Here is a 27,332-nt window from a genome sequence, read left to right as displayed (position 1 = left end):
TCAGAATTGCATCGTCCTCCATGTTGAGATAAATAACTTGCCATAAAAATCAAAACCTAGACCTCAGAAAGCAGCAATTTAAGACATTTTTTGTTCATTCATTATGATGTGCCAACAGTGATCATTTTTGAGAATAAAAGGTTTTGAGAATAAAAGCATTGAAGAGTTTAATGTCCAATGCACATTTCAGAGCCTTGTGGTGCAGCACCAAAGGTTGGGCACATTCAGCATCGCATTCACTTGGTCATACACTCAACACACACAAACACACACATTTTCAATCTGCCACTTTAGTACACTGCTGCGTCTGGGATTGAACATGGCCTGCTGCGCTGAGAAAAATCACTTCGATCTGAACTCACAAGCACTCGCACGCACGCTCACACGCAATAGGTAAAGCTTGCTATGCTCCAGGGTACAGCCTTTTGTTGAAACCGATTAACCTTTTTATCCACATCCATGGAAAGGTTGTGTCTTTTTGCCATATTAGGGTGTTGTCAGGGACACTGGAGGTTGTTTTTGTGTACATATTTATTTGTGCGTTGTACTTGCGTGCGTGTATGTTTTCCCTCTGTGTGTGTTTGCTCCCATGTGAGCAAGCTCTGATATGGCCTTATGCTGCTCAGGGCCCCCTACAGTGTGTTGAGAGACTATCCTTCTCCCTTCAGTAAGGAACAGAAGACCGGAGGGGATGACTGTAGCAATAGTGAAACTAAAAGGAGCAAAGGCATTGTAAGATAAGGCTGGGAGGACAATAAAGTAGGTGGGTTGTCGGTCTGCGGTGTTCCTATATCAAAAAAACCGAGAGACAGATTCAAATCTTGTATGTAATGAGCCTGTTTTCACAGGCACTACGTAAGAAGGTTGCTCACCTCCATTGGTGGAAATGTTTTTTTCAGGTTGTTCGTTATAGCCATGTGTCAATAGGAAATTTTCCAAATGCCAACAACAGGATCTAAATAGCCATAAATAGATTAGACTGGATAATGGGCTCTGTGTGTGTGTGTGTGTGTGTGTGTGTGTGTGTGTGTGTGTGTGTGTGTGTGTGTGTGTGTGTGTGTGTGTGTGTGTGTGTGTGTGTGTGTGTGTGTGTGTGTGTGTGTGTGTGTGTGTGTGTGTGTGTGTGTGTGTGTGTGTGTGTGTGTGTGTTGCCTCAAGGCTGTTACAAATAATGACACATGCACATTAGACCTGACAACATTGAACTCATCATTAATTGCCAGAGGTAATGTATCCTTTGTGAAATGATCACACCTTTAAACACACTCTAACACAATTATAAACACATGCAGACATGCGCAACTACTGTATGATTCACAGCTAAAAGGAGTGGGGGGAAATACTGGTCATTATACTTCTTTCAGTCTGTAAGTGGCATTTCACTCCAAGATAATGTGGCAGTTTGCCTGAAAAACTGGCTAAGGGCTGAGTTAAAGAACCCATTTGACCATTGGTGTAATCTCTGTTCACATATAAAAGATGGTTAATCAAATTCAGAGAAATATTATTGTCATTTAGATTTGCCTATTTATCTTTTTTTTAATCATAGCTGTCTTTGCTTTTAGTTTTTCTATACGAAAACCAATGAAGACCTGTAATTCTGTCACCTTCTAGGTTTTGTGTCACTTGTTAAGTCCTTATGTCACCTTGATTGTAATACTCTCTCCCCAAACTTTATTTTACCAGCATTTTCGAGAACACCTCGACAAGCTGTTTGCTCAAGGCATTGGCATGTTAGACATAGCTCTGACTGAGGCCTTCAATCTTCTCACTGACGTAAGTAGCACACTCATGCATGATCACTCTCACACACGCAGGCACGTTCACATGCACACACACACACACGTACATGTCAGTTTTATGCACAAAATTAATTAGGGCTGTAATTAATAGCTAAATCAACAGAACCATGCAAAAAAACAAGTAAACAAGGCTCTTGATGACTCAGGTTACTGGTCCGACATCTCCTCATTATGAGCAAGCAATTAATCAAAAACCCATCCACACACACACACACACACACACACACACACACACACACACACACACACACACACACACACACACACACACACACACACACACACACACACACACACACACACACACACACACACACACACACACACACACACACACATTATCACCCTTTTCTAAATGTACAAATTTCAAAAACTCACAGCAGATATCAATCTACCTTCTGTGCATCTGTGTGTTTAGTAGTAGGCCAGCTATTATAATTACATTATCTTGCTGTTATAACACAGTTAGATACCATGATGAGATGGTAAGTCATGTAAAGATGCATTACAATATTTAATGGGAACAAATTAGATGAACATTTTGGTAAGCTTGTTGACATGTTTTATTCTAAAGTGTTTAAATCTACATTTGAATCAAAGAGAAGCTTTGTTTTGTTTTTATTCATGTCTTAACTCTATATCTGTCTCTCTATCTCCAGTTCAACGAGACTGGGAGGGGTAGTGAGTGTAGCCAGGCTATTATGTTGGTGACTGATGGGGCAGTGGATACATATGATGCCATCTTCGCCAAGTACAACTGGCCAGAGAGGAAGGTAGTGTATTAAGCACACAAACAAACACGTCATATTATTCTGCAAATATCCTCCTGGTCAACTGATGTCAGTTTCCCACTATGCCTTGTTTACAATGTCATGAACCTATAACTATGTATTCCAAAACTGGATGAGCACCGGTGGAGCAGTGGACTAATGACCTTCTGTGGCTATGAATGGCTTTTTAAACTCACTGTTGAGATTGGGCTGTCAGAAGCAGATCCATTTGATGCAAGAAATACCAAGAGTGTCTCTCAAACGCATTAATCCCAAGAACATTTGAGAAGGATGGTGTTTTATAGGGTTAAGGCACTGATTACTAATCATATAAATTATTATAGCTACATTAGAAATACAATGCTCGGAGAAAGACTGCATTTTTCGCTAAATCGTGACAAAGAAAGTGAAGAAAATGATCACAATGGAAAAAAAAAAAGTGAGTTTGTTAGCTACACACAGTTTTTGTTGTTACATTTCAGAGCATGTTTTTGCCAAGTAATATTTGACTGAGTTGTTAGAGAAAGTTTTTGAGTGTGCATAGTGAGGGGTCTTCTCAGAGTGCTTTAAAACAGAATTAAGTATGGCCCTGTTGCTAAGGACAGAGCTGTCTCTGCTGTCCTGCAAGGTAATTGTGGTGCTCTTCTGACAAGCCATGAAATGAAACAGGAGAGGAGTTGGTGGGAGGGAAAAAGGGTTATTCTAAGGTCATTTTTTTCTGTAAAAGAAAGCCTGCAGGATATTTGTGCTTAAAAGGTTGAGGATGGAGGTATCAGAAGTAACGATACACTCATACACCCTCAGCTCATAGTATGTACACATATAATACATGCAAGTGAATGTCACTATCCATTGCTGGAGGTATGTCTTAACTGCTCTACAACAAATTATTTCATGCATAATGTTACCTCAAGGTGGGAGGGGGGGAGGGATTTGGGATTAGACAGTTGTTCCTGTTCGGATTCCTTTTATGTCAATTTTAACCCTGACTTTGTTTGAGTGTATGTTTCTGATATTAATATTGATCTCTTTTAGTTACTATCAATGTTGCACTTGCACATTGTGTTTGCATCTGTCTGTATTAAAACCACTCAAAACCCCCACCATTCCTCCCACCAACTACTGCCTCAAGGCTGAACAGCAGTGAGCAGAGAGGGGACAAGGCTGCTAGATAGTTCCATTTAGAAGCCCCTGCTGATAATAGAAGTCTTCAGTCTCTGTCACTCTCTCCAGTCTCTCTCTCTCTCTCTCTCTCTCTCTCTCTCTCTCTCTCTCTCTCTCTCTCTCTCTCTCTCTCTCTCTCTCTCTCTCTCTCTCTCTCTCTCTCTCTCTCTCTCTTTCTCTCTCTCTCACCACTGCTGGTTTTTAATGGCTTCCTTCCAACCAGCCTTACAGCTTCACCACTGTATGGCGTGACACTGGGTATACAGGCAGGCTTTGGAAAAACTGAATGCAAATAAGTGATGGCACATCCTTATCCAGATGGCATTTATTCCAAAAAGCTAAAGAAAAAAAAATATCATGAGCCATGAAAACTGTATTTACTGATGAAAAGTGTAAAACCCTAAAAATGTCATAATGAGCTTTTTTTTTTTTTCTGTTACAACAGCTATTAGTGATACTGTTATAATGGTCAGATAACTGCAAGAGCATTTTAGAAACTACTTTCCATCTATGCTCCATGTAGCATGACCTTGAAAAGCCCAATGTACAGGATGAAAACTTGCAGTAGAAAGTATTCAAATTTTCAGTCCAATAGAACATTGTGGTTGGCTATTTAGGCACATACATGACTTTACTCTGAGTTTTAGTTTCAATGAAGATTTGTGTGGAATACTGATCTCAATCATGTTATGAGTTAAAACAGGAGATACAAATGTAAAACATACCAAAACCAACATATTTATGGCCTAAGACCCCTGAATTAATATATGAATGTGCCCATGCATTGGCAGTATATGCAGCTATACACTTAAAGTAAACACACCTAAACATATTTACAGACCCATGCACATGCATCTATGATTAGAAACAGTGACGGTTGTTTCCCTTCACTCAAAAAGACCACTGTCATTCTACAATGGTGCCAAACTCTATCAATCACCTGAGACTGTAGCACCCCAGTTGGTAAAATCCCTAGACAGCTGATCAGATTTGTTGTGTTTGGCACTTAGACTGGTCTCAGGGACAGAAACCTGTGTTGTTCCATCATAGTATTATGAAAACTGGATATTGTGTTCCAAGATGGCACAGATTAATACCAGTTCAAAATGATCACTGGGTGCACACACTGAAAAATTGCTTCAAGCATCTTCGTCCATCTTAAACTGAATCGACTGACAAGGTAACTGACTGCCAGCAGACAAATGCCTTAACATGTATTTGATGATATTGCTCTTGTGAAAAAAGTATATTGCATCTTCTGACATATTGTAATCATTTGAAAATAAATGTTTAATTTGTAATATTCTAATTTTTTTTTCTGTTATAGTCATTTACTTTGCAATATGTTAAAAACTTTATCTGGGCCACAGTGAGTCACAAGATTTGCAAATAATAAAGTGACTGATTATGCGGCTTTTGGCGTGCCAATAGCCACAAGTGTGGGCAACCCTGCAGAGACAAGGTGAAACTAGACAACCCTGCCAAGTGAAAGATGCTGCACACTGTTTGGAATTAGAAGTGAGCTTCATGTATGTCCCTCAGCGTCAGGAGATTGATATGCTTTACATACAACATTAATCATGCCAGCTTGTGCATTGTCTTTGTGCACTGACTATACCTTATCTGTTGCCACTATTTGGCAATGCATCATGAGACAACAGTGCCCTCCCTTCGCCAACATTGTTTCTGCTGTCCCAGTAGCCATAACTGTCTGGAGACTAGTCTTCATTACAGCCTATAAAAGGGGATCCTTGGGCTCATTCCCACAAACGAGAGGGACATGTGCATGTGTAGTAGGGCCAGAACAGGCTGATGATACCATGACGGCAAGGTAACTAAAACGCAGTCTCAGTGTGGATCTGGCTCACAATCTGCATTGTGAAGGATACTCCTGAAGCATGATCTGCTTTTCCTGTGTGAGAGTTAGCAGCGCAACCCAGGAATTAAACACGATGTCCAGAAACCCTGTCCTTTGACAAGGCTCCAACCTGCTCTTGATCAAGTTAAAGCTAATGTCACAAGTATTTCACCCAAGTAGCATTTCTCTGAGTGAACAGATATTTGCACTAGAAAACCCACCTAAACATATTGTATATCTCGTAAATCAACCTGCTCTCCTAAAGTTTGTCTTAAAAATACCAGATTGATTTTCAGATAAAATATAGTTCGAGTTAAATCTTAGAAAGTGATTCGAAGGTAGCAATTTTGGAATCTCTGCCAAGACAGATTAAAGTTGGGCCTGTAATCAATTAGAAGTGTTGGGTCACCAGCTTTAAGTAATGGTAGAACAAAAGCAGACTTTGAGATAAGACATTTCATTAGAAATGAGAGATATACTAAAAAGATGTTGTTGAAAAGGAGAAATAAAATCAGCTGCTAACTTTAGACATTGTGGCACAAGGTTATCAGACTCTTCTGATTAGCTCATGTCTAAAAGTTAGAAATACTTGTGTACCACTATTAGTAATTCAAATTAAACCCACAGTGGGGAACTTTTGTGGACCTCTTCTGGCATTGAGCGTAATTACAAAAACATGTCCATAACCTACTCCAAATGTTTTACAAATCTCAACTTGTCCAAGAACAGTAACGCAGTAACAATAATTGCTAGGTGAAGTAAAATACACCGCTGCCATTGCCAGCATGGGAATGTCTCACCAGATACCAAATTTGAAAACTCTGCAGACTGTGAAATATAGAGACAGTTACCTGGCAGTGAGAGACCTAATAAGCGTTTTGTGAAGGCTAATTTGACAAAGAATAGTGGACTTTCATTTATATGTAAAAGTCCCACACTCTCACTTTAAAGGCTTTTTCTAATAGTTGTTGATGACTAAATATGAATTAGAACATTATTTATGGTGTTTGTTTTGGCCATTAAGTGTATTATACACATGAGAGATAAACTTAGTGAGTTTTTTTTTTTTTTACCATATTAAAGGCTTTTTCATGAACTTACCTGATCTTTCCACTTCAACAATCCATAAGCCTTGTTGTTGAAACCCTGCTCCACAATATTATATTTCAATGCTTCCTTATGATACAAAACTTAGCTTTATGTTTCTTTTCACGTTACAAAATTTAGAGGCAGTCCTGTTATTGTAGTACAGTGTATGTGTCCATTTTTTAAAATCTAAAACAGGTTTGCTAGACCATGATCCAGATGGTAATAATCATCAGCTTTAACAGACAGTGCCTATACCAGATCAGTGTTAGGAATCCTTAACTTCTTTGATGCGGTTTAAGATTCAGGTTGAAACCTCAAGCTGGCTGAAATTTTGAATCAGCTGCGTTTTTGTAACCAAAAGTTGCCCTGGCTATTCATAGATTAGACTACATATTATATTAGACAAGAAACATCAGGTTAGCTTGCTGTAGCCTCACAGAATTACTCACCATCTTTAAACACTGGTGTGAAGGTTTACTGAATAAGTTATTGAGTGCCAAATACATAATGTAGGAGCATGAACAAAATTACAATTTCTCATACATACATACATACATACTGATGTTTGAAAGGATGGTATAGTCAGAAACATCTGCCTGAGTGCATTAGTTACTACGAGTTTCTGTGCGCGCATGAATTCAAGTGGACACTTAGGTATGCATTTGCATCAATCCGTGCATGTGTGTTTTTATTCCATCATATGTAAAATGTGTCCATACAAGTATGTAAGATGACATGCTGTGGCTAAAGCCCTTCCTATTGTTTTATATCTGCTGTACTTAATTCAGCTGTAAACCTTTTCCGTATTTCATAATAAGCTTGCTGTAGATTATAAACTCTTTACCATAGCTCTACATGGAGCTCATATGATCATATCAGATGTGTTGTGTTTCCTTGTCACCCTTACAGTGAAATTCAAATGGCTGAGGTTTGTATGAATAGAAGATGATTATGGTCTAGATAATAGGGGCTTAAAAATGACTGTTTCACATTGAAGCACATTGCAATTGACAAACGACCGACAATATGCAGAGTAAAAAATGGCAGGCTACAATTTGCTGTTTGTGATTTATATTTTCATCACAAATGAGTTTATGAGGAGTTTTCCATGACACGCAGTGAAATAAACATAATACAGAAATGTCCCTTAAAAGGGAAATTACTTTTACACATCAATTATAGTTTGTAATTTTCACGCTTTTCTGTGGAGTGCGCTCATCCAAAATCGGACACATGTACGAGATATACACATGCCCACAACTTGACGTGTGTGTGTATCCATACCCACACAAACACGAACAGACACACGCTGTCAGGGTGAAGGGAGGCATTGAAAAATGCAGGCATGCTAGCTATGGCAGCTGTGCCCCCAGAGGCTTGCATCTGGTCCAATCTGGCAACGATGCTCTTCACACACACTCATGCATACACACACACCTGCCAAGTACACCTGCTGCTGGAGCCAACTGAGCACCGCTCGGCAAAAATGGATTTGGCACAAGAAAATTGGAAGATTCTCTGGGTTGAACACATACAGCTTGCTTTTTCAACTAAAATATTGACTTCATGGTTTATCATTTGAATTAATTGCAAATGCAGATACTTCACTTCAGACTTAATTGTTTAGTTTCTTGAGTTGATAAAACATTTATTTGAATTATCAAAACTCTAAATACAATCAAAAGGGAAATTATAAATGTTTAATGAGTCCATAATCAACTCTGTTAAACACAGAGCAAGCACTTGCTAATCACTGGCAGATAAAGAATGAGGCTTTTGCCAAGTTTTGACAGTGTTATCTTCTATATGGTGGTGTGGTGGCCCCTATCAAAATGCGATTAAAATGACTGACGTTAGCTATCTGCTTTCTTTCCGCAGGTCCGCATATTCCCTTACCTGATTGGTCGAGAGTCTGCCTTTGCAGATAATCTGAAATGGATGGCATGTGCTAACAAAGGTGGGATCTTATACCACATGCATAGACTGCTGTACTTTTTTCTCCTTATAATCTGTTTTTTGCATAGAAAACTTGCTCCATGTTGCTGTCAGCCAGGTGAAAATTAATACATTATAGAGCTCAGGATTTGTTTGGGGTTTTTGGCACACGAGTCTGCGTTGCAAAGACATGTTTGTCAGTGCTCATCAGTATTAGCACGTGTATGTGACAGCAGGCAGCTGGTTTCGGTTGCAGAGACCAGATATGTCACATTACCTTCATCTTCCTGTAAGCCTAAAGTCCAAATTATCATGGTGATGCACCACTTTCTAGCTGCTTTGTGTGTGGTCATGGCTGTCTCAGTGCGTAGAGCACTTTCCTTCAGGTTCTATATTTAGCTGGGAGGTGGGTGACAGAGACAGTCTGGCTCCATTTCCTCAGGCAGCGGTAGATAAGACAAGCAAGCCACAGGTCACACAAAGGGTGCGCATGTGTTTATAGCTGTGTGTGTGTGTGTGTGTGTGTGTGTGTGTGTGTGTGTGTGTGTGTGTGTGTGTGTGTGTGTGTGTGTGTGTGTGTGTGTGTGTGTGTGTGTGTGTGTGTGTGTGTGTGTGTGTGTGTGTGTGTGTGTGTGTGAATGTGTGTGTAGATAAAAGACAAGGGCATCCACAGTGTTGCTTGGAAGTGATATCAGAGAATCCATCCAGTCAGTTTGAGGGCGTTAGTGGTGATGATGAGACCTGTGTATATGTGTGTGTATGTGTCATGCTACATTATTGTGTGTGTATGCCGGATGATGATTCAGGCTTGTGACAGTGACATCGTCTCCAGCCTGCAGAAGCTTTGCTGGACAGTCTTCTCTTTTCTCCCTAGGTACAACACCTCTTTTCCAAACTACAGCAGCAATTTTTGTTTTTTTTATTCACTTTTTGGGTTTTTTTGGCAATAAAGACAAGAGTGTCTCCTTTTCTGCCCTGTCACTGGCAAGTCCTGTCAAAATCTATTCCTGTGGCTTTTGAATGGAGGACAAAATATTGTCAAGATTGTTAAAATACTGTCAGAGTCACAGCGCAGGTAGAGATGGCATAGTCATTTTAGATCTTGGAGATTCAATTATCTACAAAACTTGGCTGTTAGAGCCACTAAGACATTGTACATATAATGAATGATCTTGATTATGACCTTGAGGAGGAATTCTGGGAGCAAAACTTTAGCACAAAGGTGGATGAGGGCTTGCAGGGTTGTTGCCCATGCTTGGTCAAAAATATTTATTGTTACATCTCAACTACAACAATACAGCTGTAAACACTGTTTCACTTCTGTGTGTCCATCTACAAGGACATTTTAAACTGTTTATAACAAAGAACAATGGAGAGCACATTTTGAGCACATGCATAAAAATGACCATGCCTTTTCTGCTGTCACCTTAATGCAATTACACACAGTGTAGGCCAAAAGTCCAACAGAGACCACTTGTGAAAAATACATATACATTATACACATACACATATACTTTTTTTTTTTTTTTGTCTATACAGCATGCACTTGAACAAGCATTAACTCCTCAAATTTGAATTAACCTTATGTTATCCCAGCATGATCTAACAATGATCCAAAGAGCTTCTTGTGATATCAGGAATGCTTGGCTTATTTGGTTGAGGTCAAGTGACTGTGTAATAAATTCCATGACATTCAACCCTTCTGGGTCCTCTATAGTCTTGAAGTAGTTCCTACTACTCAGATTAGAGTCAATTTGGATCTGGTGTCTAACTGCAGAGTAGCAAAACACCTTCAGACTTGAATATTCCTACTGTGAAATGCTGGTATGTCTTGGCCTACGACCTATGACCTGAAGAGGACAGAATCTTAAATGTTTAATTTTACATTGTATTTTAAAAGGTCAAAAAATCCTCAGACTTTCTTATTATTCCCAGGTTTATAACAAATACATAATATTTATAACAAATATTTGAAGTGGTTTCAGACTTTTGTGACCAACAGTCTCTGCAATCTTTCCCAATTTTTAAAATACAATGTAAAACCCAAGCAGAACCAGCCACCTTTGCCTACACGTTCCCATAATATTTAAGTTATGGTAAGCTTCAGTGTAAATGTCTTTCAGTTACCATATCAGGAAAGCTCCTTCACTTTTCACCATCACTCCCCTATTTCCCTTGTTCTCTTAACTTAGTGGCTGACTCAGTTTTGTGAGGTTCTCCTCTGATTTTGGTTGTTTTCAGTTCATTAACGGTAACAAAGACAGTAGATGGAAACAGAAACTAAACCTCTGGGCACAATTCAGGAATGACGGTTATGTCTTATTGTCCATTATGATCTCAACAGAGAGTCGAGCATTGATCTGCTCTTTATTCTCATCCTTTCTTCTTCTACTCTCCCTCCTGGTGTCTTTCCTCATGTGGTGTGAAGGTGGAGGCTTACTTATGTGACCAGAACAGGCAGTGCTTATTTGACATGTATGCCTTTGAGTCTTTCCAATGTCAGTGTTGGAGATGGGCCACAGAACTTGATTTAACAAAACTTTCAAATCCACGGGGACACATGGAAGCAATTTTTTGACCAGAAAAGTGCAGTATTGCACATTGTGCGTGTGTAGGGTTGTCCACGTTGTAGTGTAGTGTAGCTCCCATCCTGGCACATTTATCATTTCCACCTCATCCATTAATTTCACGATTCAGGACACCTTGTTGTGTATTTTTTCCTTACATGTGACCCATACCAAGGTCCTTTAAAAATATTGATGCCCTCACCCTGACCAGAGCCTGCTGTGGCTGTCCTGTACATACAACAGGTGTACCATGTCACTGAAAGCTGGGAGCATTCATTTTTCTTTCCTCACCTCATCTCACTGGCCCTGGTGTCTCAGCCCGAAGGACGCCCTCAGCCTTCCAGAGGGAGCAGTCCGTCTTGACTCACTACTGTGATGAACGATGCAGTTAGACTGAGACAGCCCGCTTTGTGTGTGATGTGAGTCTGTATGTGTGTGTTGTCATTGTACTGTCTGGTGGAATAATAGCCAGATCCGAATGTCTTTGAGGATGAAAAAAAGGAATCTGTCGAGGTTCCCTTCCAGGTCAAGTTCAGAGTCAAGTGCAGTCTAGTTGCCATAGTGATTGCTGTAATCATGCATTCAGTTAATGCGTACAATATGAGATTTTACCCCTTTTTTGTTTTTCTATTTTACTGTGGTTTTATATTTAAAATCAGATAACCATTGAAAAAGCAGAAGTTACTTGGCATTCCTGATCTGTGTATTGTGTCTAGACTCTCGCTCTTTTCTCTCTGTGGAGTAAAGGTTGTTGCCGCGAACAATGACCCCAAAATCTATTTCCTCCAGCTATGATTTTCTACTTGACTGCTTCACAGTGATGGAGGCAGTTTGCTGTTTTTACGGATAGGTGGAAACATGGTGGTCTCTCTCTTTTCTCTTATTCACAGCGTCACTTCTTGTCCTCTAACTCTTACTCTTACTGGTGTCCTGGTTCCCTCTCCTCCTCTCCCCCTTCTCTGTCCCCCCTGCTGACATAACAATATATTTCCTCCTCCACATGCACATTAGCAACATAATGGTCGCAGGAAATGGCACCACATTTGGTGTAACTGCAATGTTTTTTACATTACATTTACATACCGTTTACGAATTCACAAACCCATGCTGGTTTGCTCTGACTTGAACATCAGTGCAGGGAATTCTTAAACCTTTACTCGTACATGTATCCAGGTTTCCTTCTGCTCCATCAAGTAAACATATGCTGCCTTCTCTACTGTATTCCAGATGTAGTTTTCATACCAAGATAAGTAAAATGAGAGCAATAGCTTAGAAAAGATTATCCATATAGCCAAGTTGATATTGGGTGTGACATGTGATAACACAGAAAGTGTACTTCTGATCTGTTTTTGGGCAGTTTAATGAGTTAGAAGTTAGAACCTGTTCACACTCCATTGTTGGCAAGATCCAATTTCCATGATTAATCGACTTTAATTAAAGACTAATCTTCTCTTTCTTGCTATTTCCTTTTCCCTCTTCCCAACAGGCTACTTCACTCAGATTTCCACACTGGCAGATGTGCAGGAGAATGTGATGGAGTATCTCCATGTGCTGAGTCGTCCCAAGGTGATTGACCGGGAACACGACACAGTATGGACCGAGGCCTACATCGATAGCACTGTGAGTGGACTATGACATCACATGGTACTGCACTCCATTTCACATTGACCTTGCTAACCACAGACACCCACTGGGTTGTGTACATTGTGGGTCTGGAATACCAACAAAACTTAATCCACAGGGCACTTTGCAAAAGCATATTTGCATTATCAGGACGGGTGAATTAGATAATCCAAATGAGAATTAGTGGTGATAAAATGCAAGCAGAGGGTTGACAATGTGTTTTGCCTTTGAATGTCTTACTGGGAATGTGTGTGTGTGTGTGTGTGTGTGTGTGTGTGTGTGTGTGTGTGTGTGTGTGTGTGTGTGTGTGTGTGTGTGTGTGTGTGTGTGTGTGTGTGTGTGTGTGTGTGTGTGTGTGTGTGTGTGTGTGTAGCAGATGGAGTCATTAGGTAAATGAGCCTCCAGTGTGTGTTTGGAATTTTTGTAGCGTGAGTAGAACATTGGTGAGTTAGTCTCTGATCTCTGGACCCCATACCCTTTCCCATCATGCACAGACACACATACATCAAACAACGGTACTAAATAATGTCACACGTTTATTTTTAATAATAATGTTTTTCAACGAAATTATACAGACGCCTTAAATCTCCTGTGGAGCTTCATGGTTTTAGACCTTATCATCTCGAAAACACCCCGAAGGATAATAACTGACCTACAGGAGAGAATCGTGTACAATCCATAATCTACACACAACATGCTGTAGTATTGATGCCTACACAATGGTCCTTTTTTGCTCAAGTTATTGTGTTTGGCCATGAAGTGATAATAGCAGCCATTTGTTCTCTACAGTTTATGTATAGATAAAAAGAGTGAGAGCTTCAATAATGTAAAGAGGCAAAGGTAACTGCCTTTTATAAGAAATACCCACAGGCTATCAACTTTACATGAAAATGGACTTTTCCTCCCTACGATCCTCTTCATATCCCTCATGTTTTACCCCATTCTGTCTCTTCCATTTGTATTTCTTTCTCTTTGTCCTCATTATCCCCATTTATCACAGTTAATACGTACACTCAACCCTGACCTAACACTAACAGCTTGAGTGTCGTTTCCTCCGCTATGACCCTCCTGGCTATAAAGCGCTCTCCTTTTGACACAATCCCTGTTTTTTTTTAAGTTGCAGTCCAAGTCAGTGCACCCACTGGCACTCCATTCAGTGAAAATTGCACTGAAAGGCTTTTTGTCACTCATCTACAAATGTATTGACCCTTTCTCTCCTCCTCCTCCTCCTCCTCCTGCTCCTCCTCCTCCTCCTCCTCCTCCTCCTCCTCCTCCTCCTCCTTAATCTGTTCTCCTTAGCTCCCCCAAGCGCAAAAGGTAAAATTTCTGCTTTGAGGCCATCAGTGTATTGTGCTGTGTTGAGGCCTGCTGAGTGTTCATGTGCATTTCTTATGCATGTGTGTTTTGGTCTCTTATATCTGTAAGATGAAGGCATTATTTGGGTGAACTAACTACCATGTTGGCCCATGGCATTTTATTATGTGTCAGTCTCGTATGTTGTTCGTCAGCCTCCTGATTCAAGCCATGCATCGTGGTTGTCTTTGGCTCAGTAGATTGCTCTCCTCTGCATGTCTGATTAAACATATGCACACGTCTGTGCACACTCTCACACTCATTCATTACTGGTGATGCTATGTTAGCCGTGCTTTGCCAGCATCTCCGAAGCTGGCAGTGTGATTATGTGCGTAAATGTGAGGCTACATTTTGCTCTTTGGCCTGTGTGATTTTGGTGTGAAAACGAGATTGCCTGTGTTATTTGTTTTGGTGGAATTCTCCAGAATAAGCTGTTTTGTCATCTTCTGGGTGAAAATCCAATAGTCCATAATGACTGGCGGGATGATCTGTTCTGATGCCTTTTTATCGTTTTCAGTGTTTTATTTTTCAGTTCATTTATGAATCATATGTGGGTTGAGATAAGCAGCTCCAGAATCATAACAGTGATGATGGCAGAACAAAAGAGCGCTCTGCCTCCCGATCAGCATGAGCTGGGGACGGAGCAGTCGCATTAGACAGCTGGCAGGCCATATGTGTGACATAGTACTGTTAGTGTGATAGACCCAAGCTGATTGACATCGAAACAGCTCAGCAGAAAACCGACATGGATATCACATTTTCAGACATGATAATTAGGATTAGCAAGGAATCTGCAGTGCTTCTTTGCGTCTAATCAGCCCAGCTCTGCTGTGTGACACACACACACACACACACACACACACACACACACACACACACACACACACACACACACACACACACACACACACACACACACACACACACACACACACACACACACACACACACACACACACACACACACACACACACCTCTCGCATGATGATAGTGTCTGATAAGAAGTTAGCAAAACTCCTGGGATTGGATGTGTGTAAGAAAAGTGATGAGCATTTGGGATTTGTGTTCCGGCGTGGATGTGTATCATGTTTCCAGATGTACAGTGTGTTCATGCTATCTTTTTCCTGTCCTACACATCCCCCCTCTCACTGCAACCTGATAACCTTATCTTATCTTATCTTATCTTATCTTATCTTATCTTATCTTATCTTATCTTATCTTATCTTATCTTATCTTATCTTATCTTATCTTATCTTATCTTATCTTATCTTATCTTATCTTATCTTATCGAATCTGATCTTATCTTTTCTTATCCTTAGTCGTATCTCCCCGTTTTCTTTTCTTGTTTCACTTTACCTCTCCAGCTCTTTCCCTCCACCTGTACTGTCCTCTCCTCTCCTCTCCTCTCCTCTCGCCCTCCCTCTCCCTCCCATCCTTCGTCTCACCAGCTTCATCCATCATTCTCTGGCTCATTTGGCTTTGTTTCCCACTCTGCCGGATGAACTGACACCGGAGCTCAGGGATGATGTGAGGGGGGTAGGGGTGAAAGGAATGTGTCAGAGGGGATATTTGAGGACGAGTGTAGGGAGGGTTAGAGAAAGAATGTAGCAGATTTGAAGAAAAAAGGTTATCAGGGAACGGTGGGGAGGATGTAAAGAAGACTGCGGGGCGGAGAGGAGGGATTTTGCACAGAAGTTCAAAGAACAAGATTGATACTTGATTAAGCATGAAGACAGAAAAATGGGAAAGCTGAGAGCTGTTGATTACCTTTCGATGATGCATTGAAGTAGTGAGCTGTTCAAGATGTCATGGCGGATGAATATTAACTCCACTATTTCAAAGCAAAAGTGGTTATATTGATTGAGGTAATTGAGAGCTTTTACAGATAATCCCAAAACACCTGTGCAGTAAAAACGTGTGCTGGGTCCGTACCAGCTCTGTTCCCCATGGGGTCTGTCTTAGTCTTCCCTCTGGAGCCGAGAGGGGGACTGGCTCCAGTACTTACGCACACCAACATCATTAAACCTGGTCTCCAAGGAAACAAGGGTCACCTCGTCTACCAGCCCACAATTTGTCACAGCAACCGAGATTATGAGATGTTCTATAAAACACCAAACACAGGCGCCAGGGGTGTGTGTCTGAGCCCTCTGAGGGGTATAAGTATGTGGGTATTTGTGTCAGTGGGGTGTCAAGTGTATTGAAGCCCAGTGGCGTTCTTTTTCACTCTCTGACCCGCTGCAGGGGAAAGGATTTACACAGCTCATTTACTCTGACTGATACAGATAAATCCACAGAGGCAGTGATGATGCAGATTTGGCCCCAATGTGTGTTTGAGTTCTGACCTTGCGTTAGAGTTTGTGGGTTTGGTATATGACAAGTCCAGTTCCAGATGTAGAGCACTCCCTTAGGGACTCAGGAGCATGGCCATGTTGAAGGATTCAGGGTTCAAGGAAGGTCCTATCTCCTCTCCTGGGTTAGGATAATGAAGCACAGGTTTAAAGGCCTTTCCTCCCCAGGGTAGGGTGAGTGAGGATCCTCTGTGGCTGTGATGGTGGCTTTGAAATCAACAGATGCAGCTGCCGACTGCCTTTCTCTATGCAGTTCTTGTTATCTGCTTAATTACAGTATGTCATTTCCCAGAACAGCTGGGCAAGCCTGACTTTCGATAAATACACATATACAGAAAATATGATGGGATTGGTCAATAAAGGTTCATGGGCATCCGTGTTACAGACTGGTGATATATGATCCAATAGACCTGAGCTTGGAAATAGATTTTGTATTTTCGGATGATGCTCTGCTCGTTTCCCCTGTCCTTTGATCGATCCTATTCTCCACCAGCACAGCTCTCCATTGTTACAGCAGCTGTACTTAGGTGTGCTTTGTTCTGTCTTTGATGTCCAATACTGTAATCTGGATTGCTATTACCAGCTGTCTGAACTCAGGTCACCAATTCCCCTTTTACTGAGTGTCTGAGCAAGACAAAATGGATACTAACAGTTTTCTGTCATTACCTATTTTTACTGGTAGTAAAGGGGTGGGGGGTGGGGTCGGGGGTGGGGGCAACGGAGGAAGAAGAATTCTGGTTTAAGAGGAGTGGTTATATGAGGTAGTTCCTGAAGAAAAAGCACCATGCTGGGATGTGATATTAAAGTCATCTAAGAGAATCTAACATAATGGTATTCCATTGATTGCTGCAGAAGAAGCAGCTTAATGATTTTTGCAACATCTAACTTAAAACCATTGAGGACTTTGTTCTAAGATTTATTTTGTACCTAATGCATCAATCACTTATGGTGACTTAATTATAAACTGTACAAGTAACTGACAGTTAGACAACATTTCTGACTGGAGAAGGTCAAACAATTTTTTTGTCAAGTACAAAGCCTTCCACCAGTCCGCTTCATAACGGTGTCAAGCTTTCATCTCTAATGGATATCATCGTCAGATACACGCAGTTTCTGGAAAGATAAATATCATAATTATTTCAGTAGTCTTTAGAGAGGGGAGATACCCAGATCCAAACCACAAGCACTGCCTTTGGATAAGCTTATTCTGCAAGAGATCAAAGGCAAGCTGTGATTGAACACATTTTAAGGCAAATAATAAACATGAATAAAACATGTCATGGAAGTTTTGTGGGTCCCGCAACAAGATAATATGACTAGGTCTGCTGCAGAATTCCCATCAAGTTCACTACTTAAGAAACGGATGTTATGCAGCTTGAAAAAAATTACTCACTGAGTGTGACAAGGCAAGATGTTTCATATAATACACATAATACAATGCAATATGCTGTGCAGTTACATTTTGTTTACTATAACAACTAACTATAACAATAATATTTCATCATTAACTTCTCTCTTTTCTCTTCCCATGTCTCCCTTTCTTTTTTCTTACCCTCTCAATTTTTACCTTTCACTCTTCATCTGTGATGACTCACTCAGTTGGAGGACGGTCAAGGTCCAGTCCTGATGACCACTGTGGCAATGCCGGTGTTCAGTACCAAGAATGAGACTGTAAGTTATAGATAGAGTGCTATAGAGTCCAGAGCTCATTCACTGTCACTACCATCATGTTTCCCAAGCTTATTTTCTCCAATAAAGTTGGAGTTTAATTATTCAAAATGGTGCAATTACTTACTTCATAACGCATGAGGAATTAGGCTTTGAGAGAATAGACACAAATTGTGAAATAATGGTTAATTATGTTTTTTATTTGATGGACACTAATCTCAGTTTGATTGGAGTCTGTAAATTAGGATCCGGTAGAGCATCACTAATTGAATATATATTATGAACTGAAATTTGCCTCTGTAACGTAAGTAAATAACCTTTCAAACGCAGATGAGTAATATTTTCAATATGTGTGCTTCCAGAGAAACTGTGGAATCCTTCTTGGGGTGGTTGGGACAGACGTGCCCGTCTCTGAGCTGCTTAAAACAATCCCCAAATATAAGGTACCACATCCAACATGATTATTGCTGCTAATAATTAGAGATCTGAATGGCCATATGAGATAACCCTCCACAACATCACAACTTATATGATTAAAACCAAACTTGGACCAATAGAACCATATGACTGGGCTTCATAAAGGCGCTGGTTATCCAAATCAAGTGGTTTTTTGTTTTTTTACTTATGTCTGCATCTATACCAGCCCAGCTTCATAGTTCAATAAAGCAAACCCTGTAGCAGATAAAGGTTTCACATCTTCTTCCTCAAGGCCAATATTGGCAGGAAAATTACATACCCCGTATACTAATGTATTCTAATAGTGTCCTGTGCTGATTTCTTTTGTTGATCTAAAACCTGGTCAGTTGTGATGTTTTGAAATTTCAAAGTGTGTTATTTGTCCAGACATGGATGAATGACACCATCATCTCGCATTGTTTCACCACAAAAACTAAGATTGTGAAAGTAAAAATTACAAAGAGCTTGATTAGCCCAGGTTTGCAATTAGGCACAGATTTGTTATGCATTCATTTTGGTGTGTCTCTCACTCTGCCTTTGTTTGTGCAAATTCTCCTAGCTGGGCATTCATGGCTACGCCTTTGCAATCACCAACAATGGCTACATCCTCACCCATCCGGATTTACGGCCCCTTGTGAGTATTACCTCCAGCGCCATTCAGATGCTCTGTAAAAAGTCTACTCAGTATGAACCCTATTATCATAACAATCCTTTTTGCAATGCAGAGATTGAAGTTGAAATGTACGGGTTTCCATAATTTGTACTATATAAGCAACTAATAACTCTTGATTTCATGTCAAGTCAATAACTGATTTTTGTTTTCACATTGAGATGGAGATTGACATCGAAAATTGGCATGGTATTGTGTGGGTGCTCTATGTGCTGTTGGCTGTGTGGTGGTATGTAGATGAGGAAGTGTGTTCCAGGCCTCTGCTGTTCTGTGAATAGACAGAGATAGCGCTTTTGAATGGCTGTGATTAACTCTTTTGTACTCACCCACTCCTTTCACAAGAGGTTGAGGGGAGCTAGTTTAGAGAGCGAGGGATGCTGGGGAGAGCAAGGAACCTGCTTAACGTGAGGATAGGTGCAGGGTGACAAAGCCGGGCTGCAACGCCAGATGAAAATGGACAGATGCTGAGGGATGAAAAGAGAACAGACGAGGAGGAGAAGAAACAACAGACAGTGAGGCAGACAGACAGATGGTTTAATTGTGGTCTAATTAAAGACGTTAATGAACAGTGTTTAACAACTAATGAGGGGTGGAAGGCTGTCCTCACTGACAGATGAATGGCGAGGGAGGTTTTATAGTACACACAGACACACACACATACACACACAAATACATAAGTGCAATTAATAAGTCCAGTGCTCTGGCCTGTGTCACCTTTATTTAATGTTCACATCAAGCAGGGTCGGTGGGCCAACTGGGCAGCTGGCAAGCTGAAGAGTTGAGCAGAGGTTTATCCCTCAACACTGAAGTCTTTCTTATAAATAATAGATGAATGAACATCACATAGATTGAATTTATTAGAAATTCTTAAATGGAGGTTGTTTTGCAGGATTGACAGGGATCTATTGGCAGTTGTGGAGTATTTTATTATTAATATTATATTCATAAAAAATTATATATTATTACTTAGAATAATCTTTTCATTAGTTTATAATCACCAGAAACTAAGACTCATTGTGTTTTTGTTACCTTAGAATGAGTTCTTCATATCTACATTGGAAGCAGCTCCTTTTACACAAAGCTCACCAATGTTGAACCATCATGTTTCTACAGTAGCCCAGAGCAGACAAACCAAACACTGGCTCTAGAGAGGGAAAGGGAACGCAAAGGATGTTCATTTGGTAGCAATGTGCAGCCTCACCGCTAGATGACACTAAATCCTACACACTGCTCCTTTAAAAAAGACAAGTGGCGAGTGCTGATATGGTGCTGATTTAGCACCTTAGATAGTGGCACCACTGCCAGATTTGATGGCTTCTTTTGTATGAGACAAAGTGCATCATCGTAACAATGCATACAATAGTAACTCTGTAGACAAGTGGTGAAGAACAGAGAGAAAACATATGAATGTCGTTTTTTCAGAACAATATTTCTGATTTGAATATAGTAGAAGGCATCTGCTCTTTACCAATATGTAATGGCATGTAGAATTTAGCACACAGCTCACTTTTTTCACTCACCAGTCTAGTGCTCCTGTCATGCTAAAAACTTGTAGGAAGAGAGGACCTACTTTCAGGCAGTCCCTCCATAGCTTGGGCTTCATGTTGTCATTGTACTGTTTGAAAGTTTCATGTTTTGTGTTTTTTTGTTGAGGCTGTTGCAGACTTTATGTCGTCAGCACCTGCTACAACATATTTTGTAGAAATGTACCCAGTGCATCTCAATCGTCTCTTAATTGTATCTCAGCCAAGGAAACCCTTCTAGCAACTGGTGTCAGAATTCATGTCCACATCTTATTTTTAGCTTCACTTTCCGTCTCACCTGTCTCTTGTATATCTTCTGCTTTCTCTCCATCGTCTTGTGGCTTATCAGCTGTGGGTACAGCATGTTCAGATATGTTTTAGCACAGCGAGACTCAATTGTATGTTTCATCACTGCCCATGTTACTGAATGTTATCAGTAGCCTTCCAATACCTGCTGTTGGTATTAATGCACCTATGCAAATATTGTTATGACAAAGCTCTGGGGAGAGTTTGCCCGTACATTCCAGCTTGCCTATGTCTGTATCTCTGACTACCATTTTTTCTTTGAGCATATTTTTCGGCTGCACTAGTGTGACTTCCTCACTTGGTCGCAAAATCAACCAATCAGTCACAGTCTGGATCGCTGCCGTTGAAATGTACTTAATTTAGTTCTTGGTTAGCTTTCGATGTAATGATTGATACCACTGTCATATCTGTCCATTTAGTTTGAAGCTAGAGACATAAGACGATGTGACAACAAGACTCCCAGTCATCACTGCATTCAGCCAAGAAATAGGTAGCAGGTGTGCGCATTTAACTCCCTGTAAAACCACAGCTTGTCATTTTTACTTTTATTTGTGTCCTAATTAAATACATTTTGCTTGACTAATTATGTTCTGGCCTTACCTTCATACTTAACTGAGAAATATGAAAGTGCTATCAATCTACTCAGCTGGTTTCAGCTTCTTATCATGCTGACATAAATAGCTGTCACCGTAAATAAGATATTTAAATTTTGACAAAACAAACAGTTAATGTTTGATAGATTGTGATGGGTCTTTTCACTGTTGTCTGACATTTTAGTGACTATTTTAATATATAATGAACAAATAATAGAAGAAGAATTGTTCATGAAAACAATAATGAGCTACAGTCTGAGTAAGGCATACTCTTTCTGTTGTATTTTCTTCAGTCTTTCTGTATGTGCATGCATGTGTGTTTACATGGGGTGATGTCTCCAGTACGGAGATGGCAAGAAGCGAAAGAAGCCAAACTACAGCAGTGTGGATCTGTCTGAGGTGGAATGGGAGGATAAGGAGGACACGGTGAGACGTTAATCTATATTAAGCATCAACACAGCACTGCTCCAAATATCAATCAGATCTACAAGGCTGCGTGTGTGTTGTCTTTCTAGTTGAGAAATGCCATGGTCAACAGGAAGACAGGGACCTTCTCTATGGAGGTGAAGAAGAGTGTGGACAAAGGGGTAAGGAATCCAAAATGCAAAAATGCACACAAACACACAAACAAGCACTTTTCAGATGGTCCCAAAAGGTGTGCCAGAGAAAATACTCAGCAGAGAGAATCCACACTCTGCCAAAGGGTTGTTACACTTGGCACAGTGATGTACAGGATTGACTTGGGGATTTTGTTTCTGATTTGGTTTGCTCTGCATGCACTGGTGTGTGTCTCTCTGTGTGTGAGCCCCTTATCTCCACCAAGCACATGTTGCTGAATACACAGAGCAACAGCCGCCCAGTGATTCGGTTTTACTACTTGCCTGTCTAAGGGAGAGAGAGAGAGGGAGAAAGAGAGAGGGAGAAAGAAAGAGAGAGAGAGAGAGAGAGAGAGAGAGAGAGAGAGAGAGAGAGGGACATTCAGGTGTGTGTGAATGTGTGTATGCACTTTGCATTTTCAAAGCTTAGTTAAAAGCATAATATATCAGCCTGATTATTATGCATTCAGTATGTAAATACAAATATATACACACATGCACATACACTCACTTAAATTTGCACGCACACATTCACAATCTTTTACAAAAATACACATCCAGCTGCATCTTAACAAACTGAGACTCCCATCCGTAGGCTTGTACTCTGTGTACCACTAGATGGAGCCAGATTGCAAGGAATCACATCAGATAACTGTCATCACACTGCCTCAAGTTTCCTATGGAGTGTAATGGAGTTTATTAATCTTTTGTTTCAGAAACGTGTGCTGGTTTTGCATAATGATTACTACTACACAGACATCAAAGGGACTCCTTTCAGGTAAGAAGACTGGAGACATTTCTGTTATCAGTGAACAGAGTGAAAATGATTAAACCAGTATTCCCTGTTTTCTCTGCACAACAAAGAATTTATGAGTTGTCACTTTAGAAAATATGTTGTTGTTGTTGTCGTCATTTTTTTTTTTTTTTTACTTTTAGTCTGGGGGTAGCTCTTTCCAGAGGCCACGGGAAGTTTTTCTTCAGAGGAAATGTCACAGTGGAGGAAGGTAGGAAATCCTCCCCTCTCTTCTTCTCCTTTGGGACTTATAATCTTTTGTTTTCCACATCATTTCTGCCTGTTTCTCTTCATCTGCCTATTATTCTCTCCCTCTCTCTCTCTTTCCCGCTTAATTTCTCTGTGTCTCTCGTTCAATGAACATGTATTTCTCAACTCAGCTGCAGCAGTAAAAGTTTTCATAAACTTCTACAGATACTATGACACAATACACACTGTACATATGGCAATACCATAGTAGTATTATTATACTACTACTACTATAGTGTATACTAGTAATATAATGTCGTAGCATATAACAGTTGTATCATAATGCTTCTTACAGTTTTACTGATGTTTAAATTCAAGAATAATACAAAAGCTTTCTAAGGGATTTTAGGAAAAGAAAAATATTTGTTTTATGTCAAAAATATTTTGAGACTTTGTTTTAATTTTATGACAAGCAACTCCAGATATTAACTGCAAAATGCTTATTCAGGACAAATAATAACTGCAGTCAACTCTGGCTTTAATGACTTCTCCAAAGCAAGTTGTCTGTACTTTACTTCACTTCTGGAGGGAACACCAGGTTTTGACAATTGTGTGGTGTTAAACAGGTTTTAGTTGTGTTTGTGGGTTTTTTTTTCCGGGTATGGTTGACACAAAGAACCAATGTTTTTATTTAAGCATGCCAACTATAAATGTACACTCTGTTGCTGATATGTGTATTTTTTTAGGAAACAGTTAGCATTATAAAGTAGCAGTACAAACTTATTAATTGGATTATGAGTATAAATTAGAGCAAAATGCTACCATATAACTCCACTCAAGTAAACATTCTCAGCCACTCTCCACCCCTCATTTAAGTAGTTTATTGTTTTTTTGTGTGTAGTTTTTGTTTCTACATTTTCTGCATCTCTAAATCTCACATTCTCACAGTCGCTCTCACATCAGCATTCAACAGAAAAGTAGTGATAATGAATTTGAAAGCCACAGCTGGACAGGAAGTTAAATATTTCTTTAGTGGCTCCTTAGGTGTGTTGTACGTGTCCTTGTCTTGACAGTGTGTATGTCTGCCCCCGCCTGTGTGCGTCTATTTTCACATCAGGCCTCATGCGTGTTAATATTCATGCGGTGGTGGTGTGTGTGTGTGTCTGTCTGTGTGTTTCTCTAAACATGTCCATCATGCCGAGCCCTCTGAGCATGACTTGGCTCTTCCTGATCTAATCAGACCTGTCACATCCATTCAAAAAACCCATTTTTCACCCCTGGTGTGTGTTTAAGAGTGCATGCATTTAAGATGTAGATGCCTCCCCCTATTATTAAGAGTTCCTATTGAGTGCTTATGCTTATTTGTTTTGAGACATTTAGTTGTTATTTTCTTACAGGACTTCATGACTTGGAGCATCCTGATGTAGCGCTGGCAGACGAATGGTAAGAGTATGTCGGCACTGCTACATCATCCTCTTCCCTGATTCAAGTGACACTGTATTTGGACTGTGTGCTAAATATTCTGCCAAATTATAAAATCAATCAAAGTATAATTTTACTGCAATGCAACAGTTCTACAACAGCTTTGGGATCTGTAGGACTTTGACTTGATGATTTGTGTCACTTGATGACTTGTGGTCAACGAACCAACATCTAAACACATTACAGAAACGCTTTTCAAACTAGTGCTTGTAAATGAAAAAAAAAAAAAAAAAACAGTCTTTGTTTTACTTCACATTTTATTCATTGTACATGCCTTGCAATCCAACGGCAACTGAAAGCAACTGGATTTTATGACCAAAGATGAATTGCGCTTGCAGTTTTATGCAGATATTCCATAACCAGCCAAGAAATAAGTTTTGAAAAGAAACTGTGTGGATGCAGTTTTTACTGTTTTATACATTATTATGACTGTTTGTCTTTTCCATTGTTGTCATGTTACAGGACATACTGCAATATAGACGAGCACCCAGAGCACCGCTACCTGTCCCAGATGGAAGCGATCAAACTGTACCTCAATGGACATGAACCCCACCTGCAATGTAAATTATAGCTCCTTGTCTACAGCCCACCTTTTTTTTAACTGAATTCAGCTGTTACTAGGAAGTCAGTCGGCATGATTTGTGTGTAAAAATGAGGGTTTTTTTTTGCCTTTGTTAGGTGACAAGGAGCTAATTCAGGAAGTTCTCTTTGACGCTGTGGTGACTGCCCCATTGGAAGCCTACTGGACCAGCCTTGTGCTCAATAAGTCAGAGTAAGTCACCCACTTTACTCTTCTTTTTTAATATTGCCATTGAAAGCTCAGCAACTAAATGCCTTGCTCAATTTCATAGTGAATTTGCTCTTTGAAAGGGTGATGGTTATGATAAAACAGAAATAGAATGTTAATAACTGGATACAATTGCTTTTACAAAAATAATAAATGGGTTTTCTATAAGAGATTTTGCTTTTAATAATGTTAATTGCAAACTTACAGTCACCTAAAAATGCAGATTACTGAATGTATTTGTATCATGCTATACAGAAACTCTGATAAAGGGGTGGAGATAGCCTACCTAGGCACAAGAACAGGACTGTCCAGAATTAACCTGTTTGTGGTGCCAGATGAACTCACAAATCAGTAAGTAAGCAAAGTGTATGTGTACAGTCATTGTGTATGTATGAGCGGAAGTGTGTGCTATATGTGTCTGTCTGTTGCCAGTTATTATAAATTATGCTTTGTGCGTACATCATTTGTATCATCTGTTTCCTGTCTGCTTCAAGAGACTTCCTGACAGCTGAAGACAAGGAGGGGGTGTTCAACGCCGATCACTTTCCCCTGTGGTACAAGAGAGCGGCAGAACAAGTTCCTGGTACCTTTGTTTACTCTCTGCCTTTCAACACAGGTCAGTCTCAAATTTCATTTTGATGATAATAAATCAATTCTCCATATCATTTCAAAGGTTTGGGGACAAGTCAGCACTTTTAAATCTGTTCTATTCCTAGTGTGAAATAATGTAATTAACAAGAATGGTAACAACAAGAAGCTGAAAATCCAGTTATCAACACACATTAAATGGTGATTTAAATGGTTTTATTTTGTGAAATCCACAACTAAATTAATTCACCACCTTGTATTAGTCAGACCTTTTGAAATTTTCTCTGTCGCTTCTTTTCCTCTTTCACCCATATTTGGCCAGTTTCTCTGGCCATGCGTCTGTACCTCCCCTTCCTCTCTTATTAATTCTGGGCTGTGTTCTTGTGGATAGGACTGATTGCTGTGGGTTGAAATAAGATATGTTCGCAAGAGGTTCAGCCCTTTCCATAGTGACTTGCCCAGAACACGCATACAGACACACAATCAGTCACAAAAAACACACATACACACAAGCACCTCACACGTATTCAGTTTAACTATTTCTTGAAGAAATGGTTTCTCTTCCAAAGGGAGAATGTGTTCTCATCTGTCCTCAGCTCAGCCTCAGGCTTTCCATTAGTGCCAGCGAATACAAGTGATCTGAAAGCCTTGTATTTACTCACCGGACTTGCCTGAGATGCACTCTCCCTCTCAGGACTGCGGTAGTTAGCCATGAAATAGTACTCTGTGGTATTTATGCTCAGTGTTTCTCTCCAGAACTAATATAAGGAATTATGATGCGACTGTGATGTGAACTCTCTGTGTGTGTGTTTGTGTGGGTTGTGTTTGTGTGCGCTCATGTGTGTGGTTTAGGATCAGAAAACAAGAGCATTGTATTGGCCAGCACTGCCATTCAGCTTCTGGATGAGAGGAAATCACCCATAGCTGCGGGTAAGTGGGAACTCAAGTGATTCTTTCTCTTTCACACACTCTCTCACAAACACACACATCCTCATTGACAGAGAATATTCTTTTCTTTAAACTTCAAACTTTGTTATCCTAGTCTGTTTGCCCCTGCCTGAATGTACAACATAGCATGGCCATTTGCATTCAAGAATATTTACGCCCTAATACAGTATATTAATAGGAACCAGTTTCATAAACGCCTTTTGTGCATTTGTGTTTTGCCTCT

General features: G+C 40.1%; 1 protein-coding gene across 2 annotated transcripts in view; it reads left to right on the top strand.

Annotated features, from left to right (window-relative positions):
* The window catches only part of cacna2d3a (calcium channel, voltage-dependent, alpha 2/delta subunit 3a), a 114,329-nt gene that overhangs the window by 58,093 nt on the left and 28,904 nt on the right, over positions 1 to 27,332 (top strand). The window contains exons 9-26 of one of the 2 annotated variants that reach the window (XM_069687942.1): positions 1,687 to 1,776; positions 2,462 to 2,575; positions 8,562 to 8,640; positions 12,672 to 12,805; positions 14,108 to 14,125; positions 18,110 to 18,181; positions 18,541 to 18,621; positions 19,194 to 19,268; positions 22,069 to 22,152; positions 22,242 to 22,313; positions 23,039 to 23,100; positions 23,259 to 23,326; positions 24,702 to 24,747; positions 25,249 to 25,346; positions 25,465 to 25,558; positions 25,829 to 25,924; positions 26,068 to 26,189; positions 27,014 to 27,091. In XM_069687942.1, the coding sequence (XP_069544043.1) occupies positions 1,687 to 1,776; positions 2,462 to 2,575; positions 8,562 to 8,640; positions 12,672 to 12,805; positions 14,108 to 14,125; positions 18,110 to 18,181; positions 18,541 to 18,621; positions 19,194 to 19,268; positions 22,069 to 22,152; positions 22,242 to 22,313; positions 23,039 to 23,100; positions 23,259 to 23,326; positions 24,702 to 24,747; positions 25,249 to 25,346; positions 25,465 to 25,558; positions 25,829 to 25,924; positions 26,068 to 26,189; positions 27,014 to 27,091 (1,483 nt within the window). The remainder of the gene's footprint in view (positions 1 to 1,686; positions 1,777 to 2,461; positions 2,576 to 8,561; positions 8,641 to 12,671; positions 12,806 to 14,107; positions 14,126 to 18,109; positions 18,182 to 18,540; positions 18,622 to 19,193; positions 19,269 to 22,068; positions 22,153 to 22,241; positions 22,314 to 23,038; positions 23,101 to 23,258; positions 23,327 to 24,701; positions 24,748 to 25,248; positions 25,347 to 25,464; positions 25,559 to 25,828; positions 25,925 to 26,067; positions 26,190 to 27,013; positions 27,092 to 27,332) is intronic. The other variant, XM_069687934.1, reaches the window with a different exon arrangement.

This window comes from Brachyistius frenatus, unplaced genomic scaffold, assembly GCF_029030835.1.
Source record: "Brachyistius frenatus isolate BFR_SWC_R1_liver_20210118 unplaced genomic scaffold, ASM2903083v1 Contig_6, whole genome shotgun sequence".
NCBI classification, from domain to species: domain Eukaryota; kingdom Metazoa; phylum Chordata; class Actinopteri; family Embiotocidae; genus Brachyistius; species Brachyistius frenatus.
This window is presented reverse-complemented; position numbering and strand designations above follow the sequence as displayed.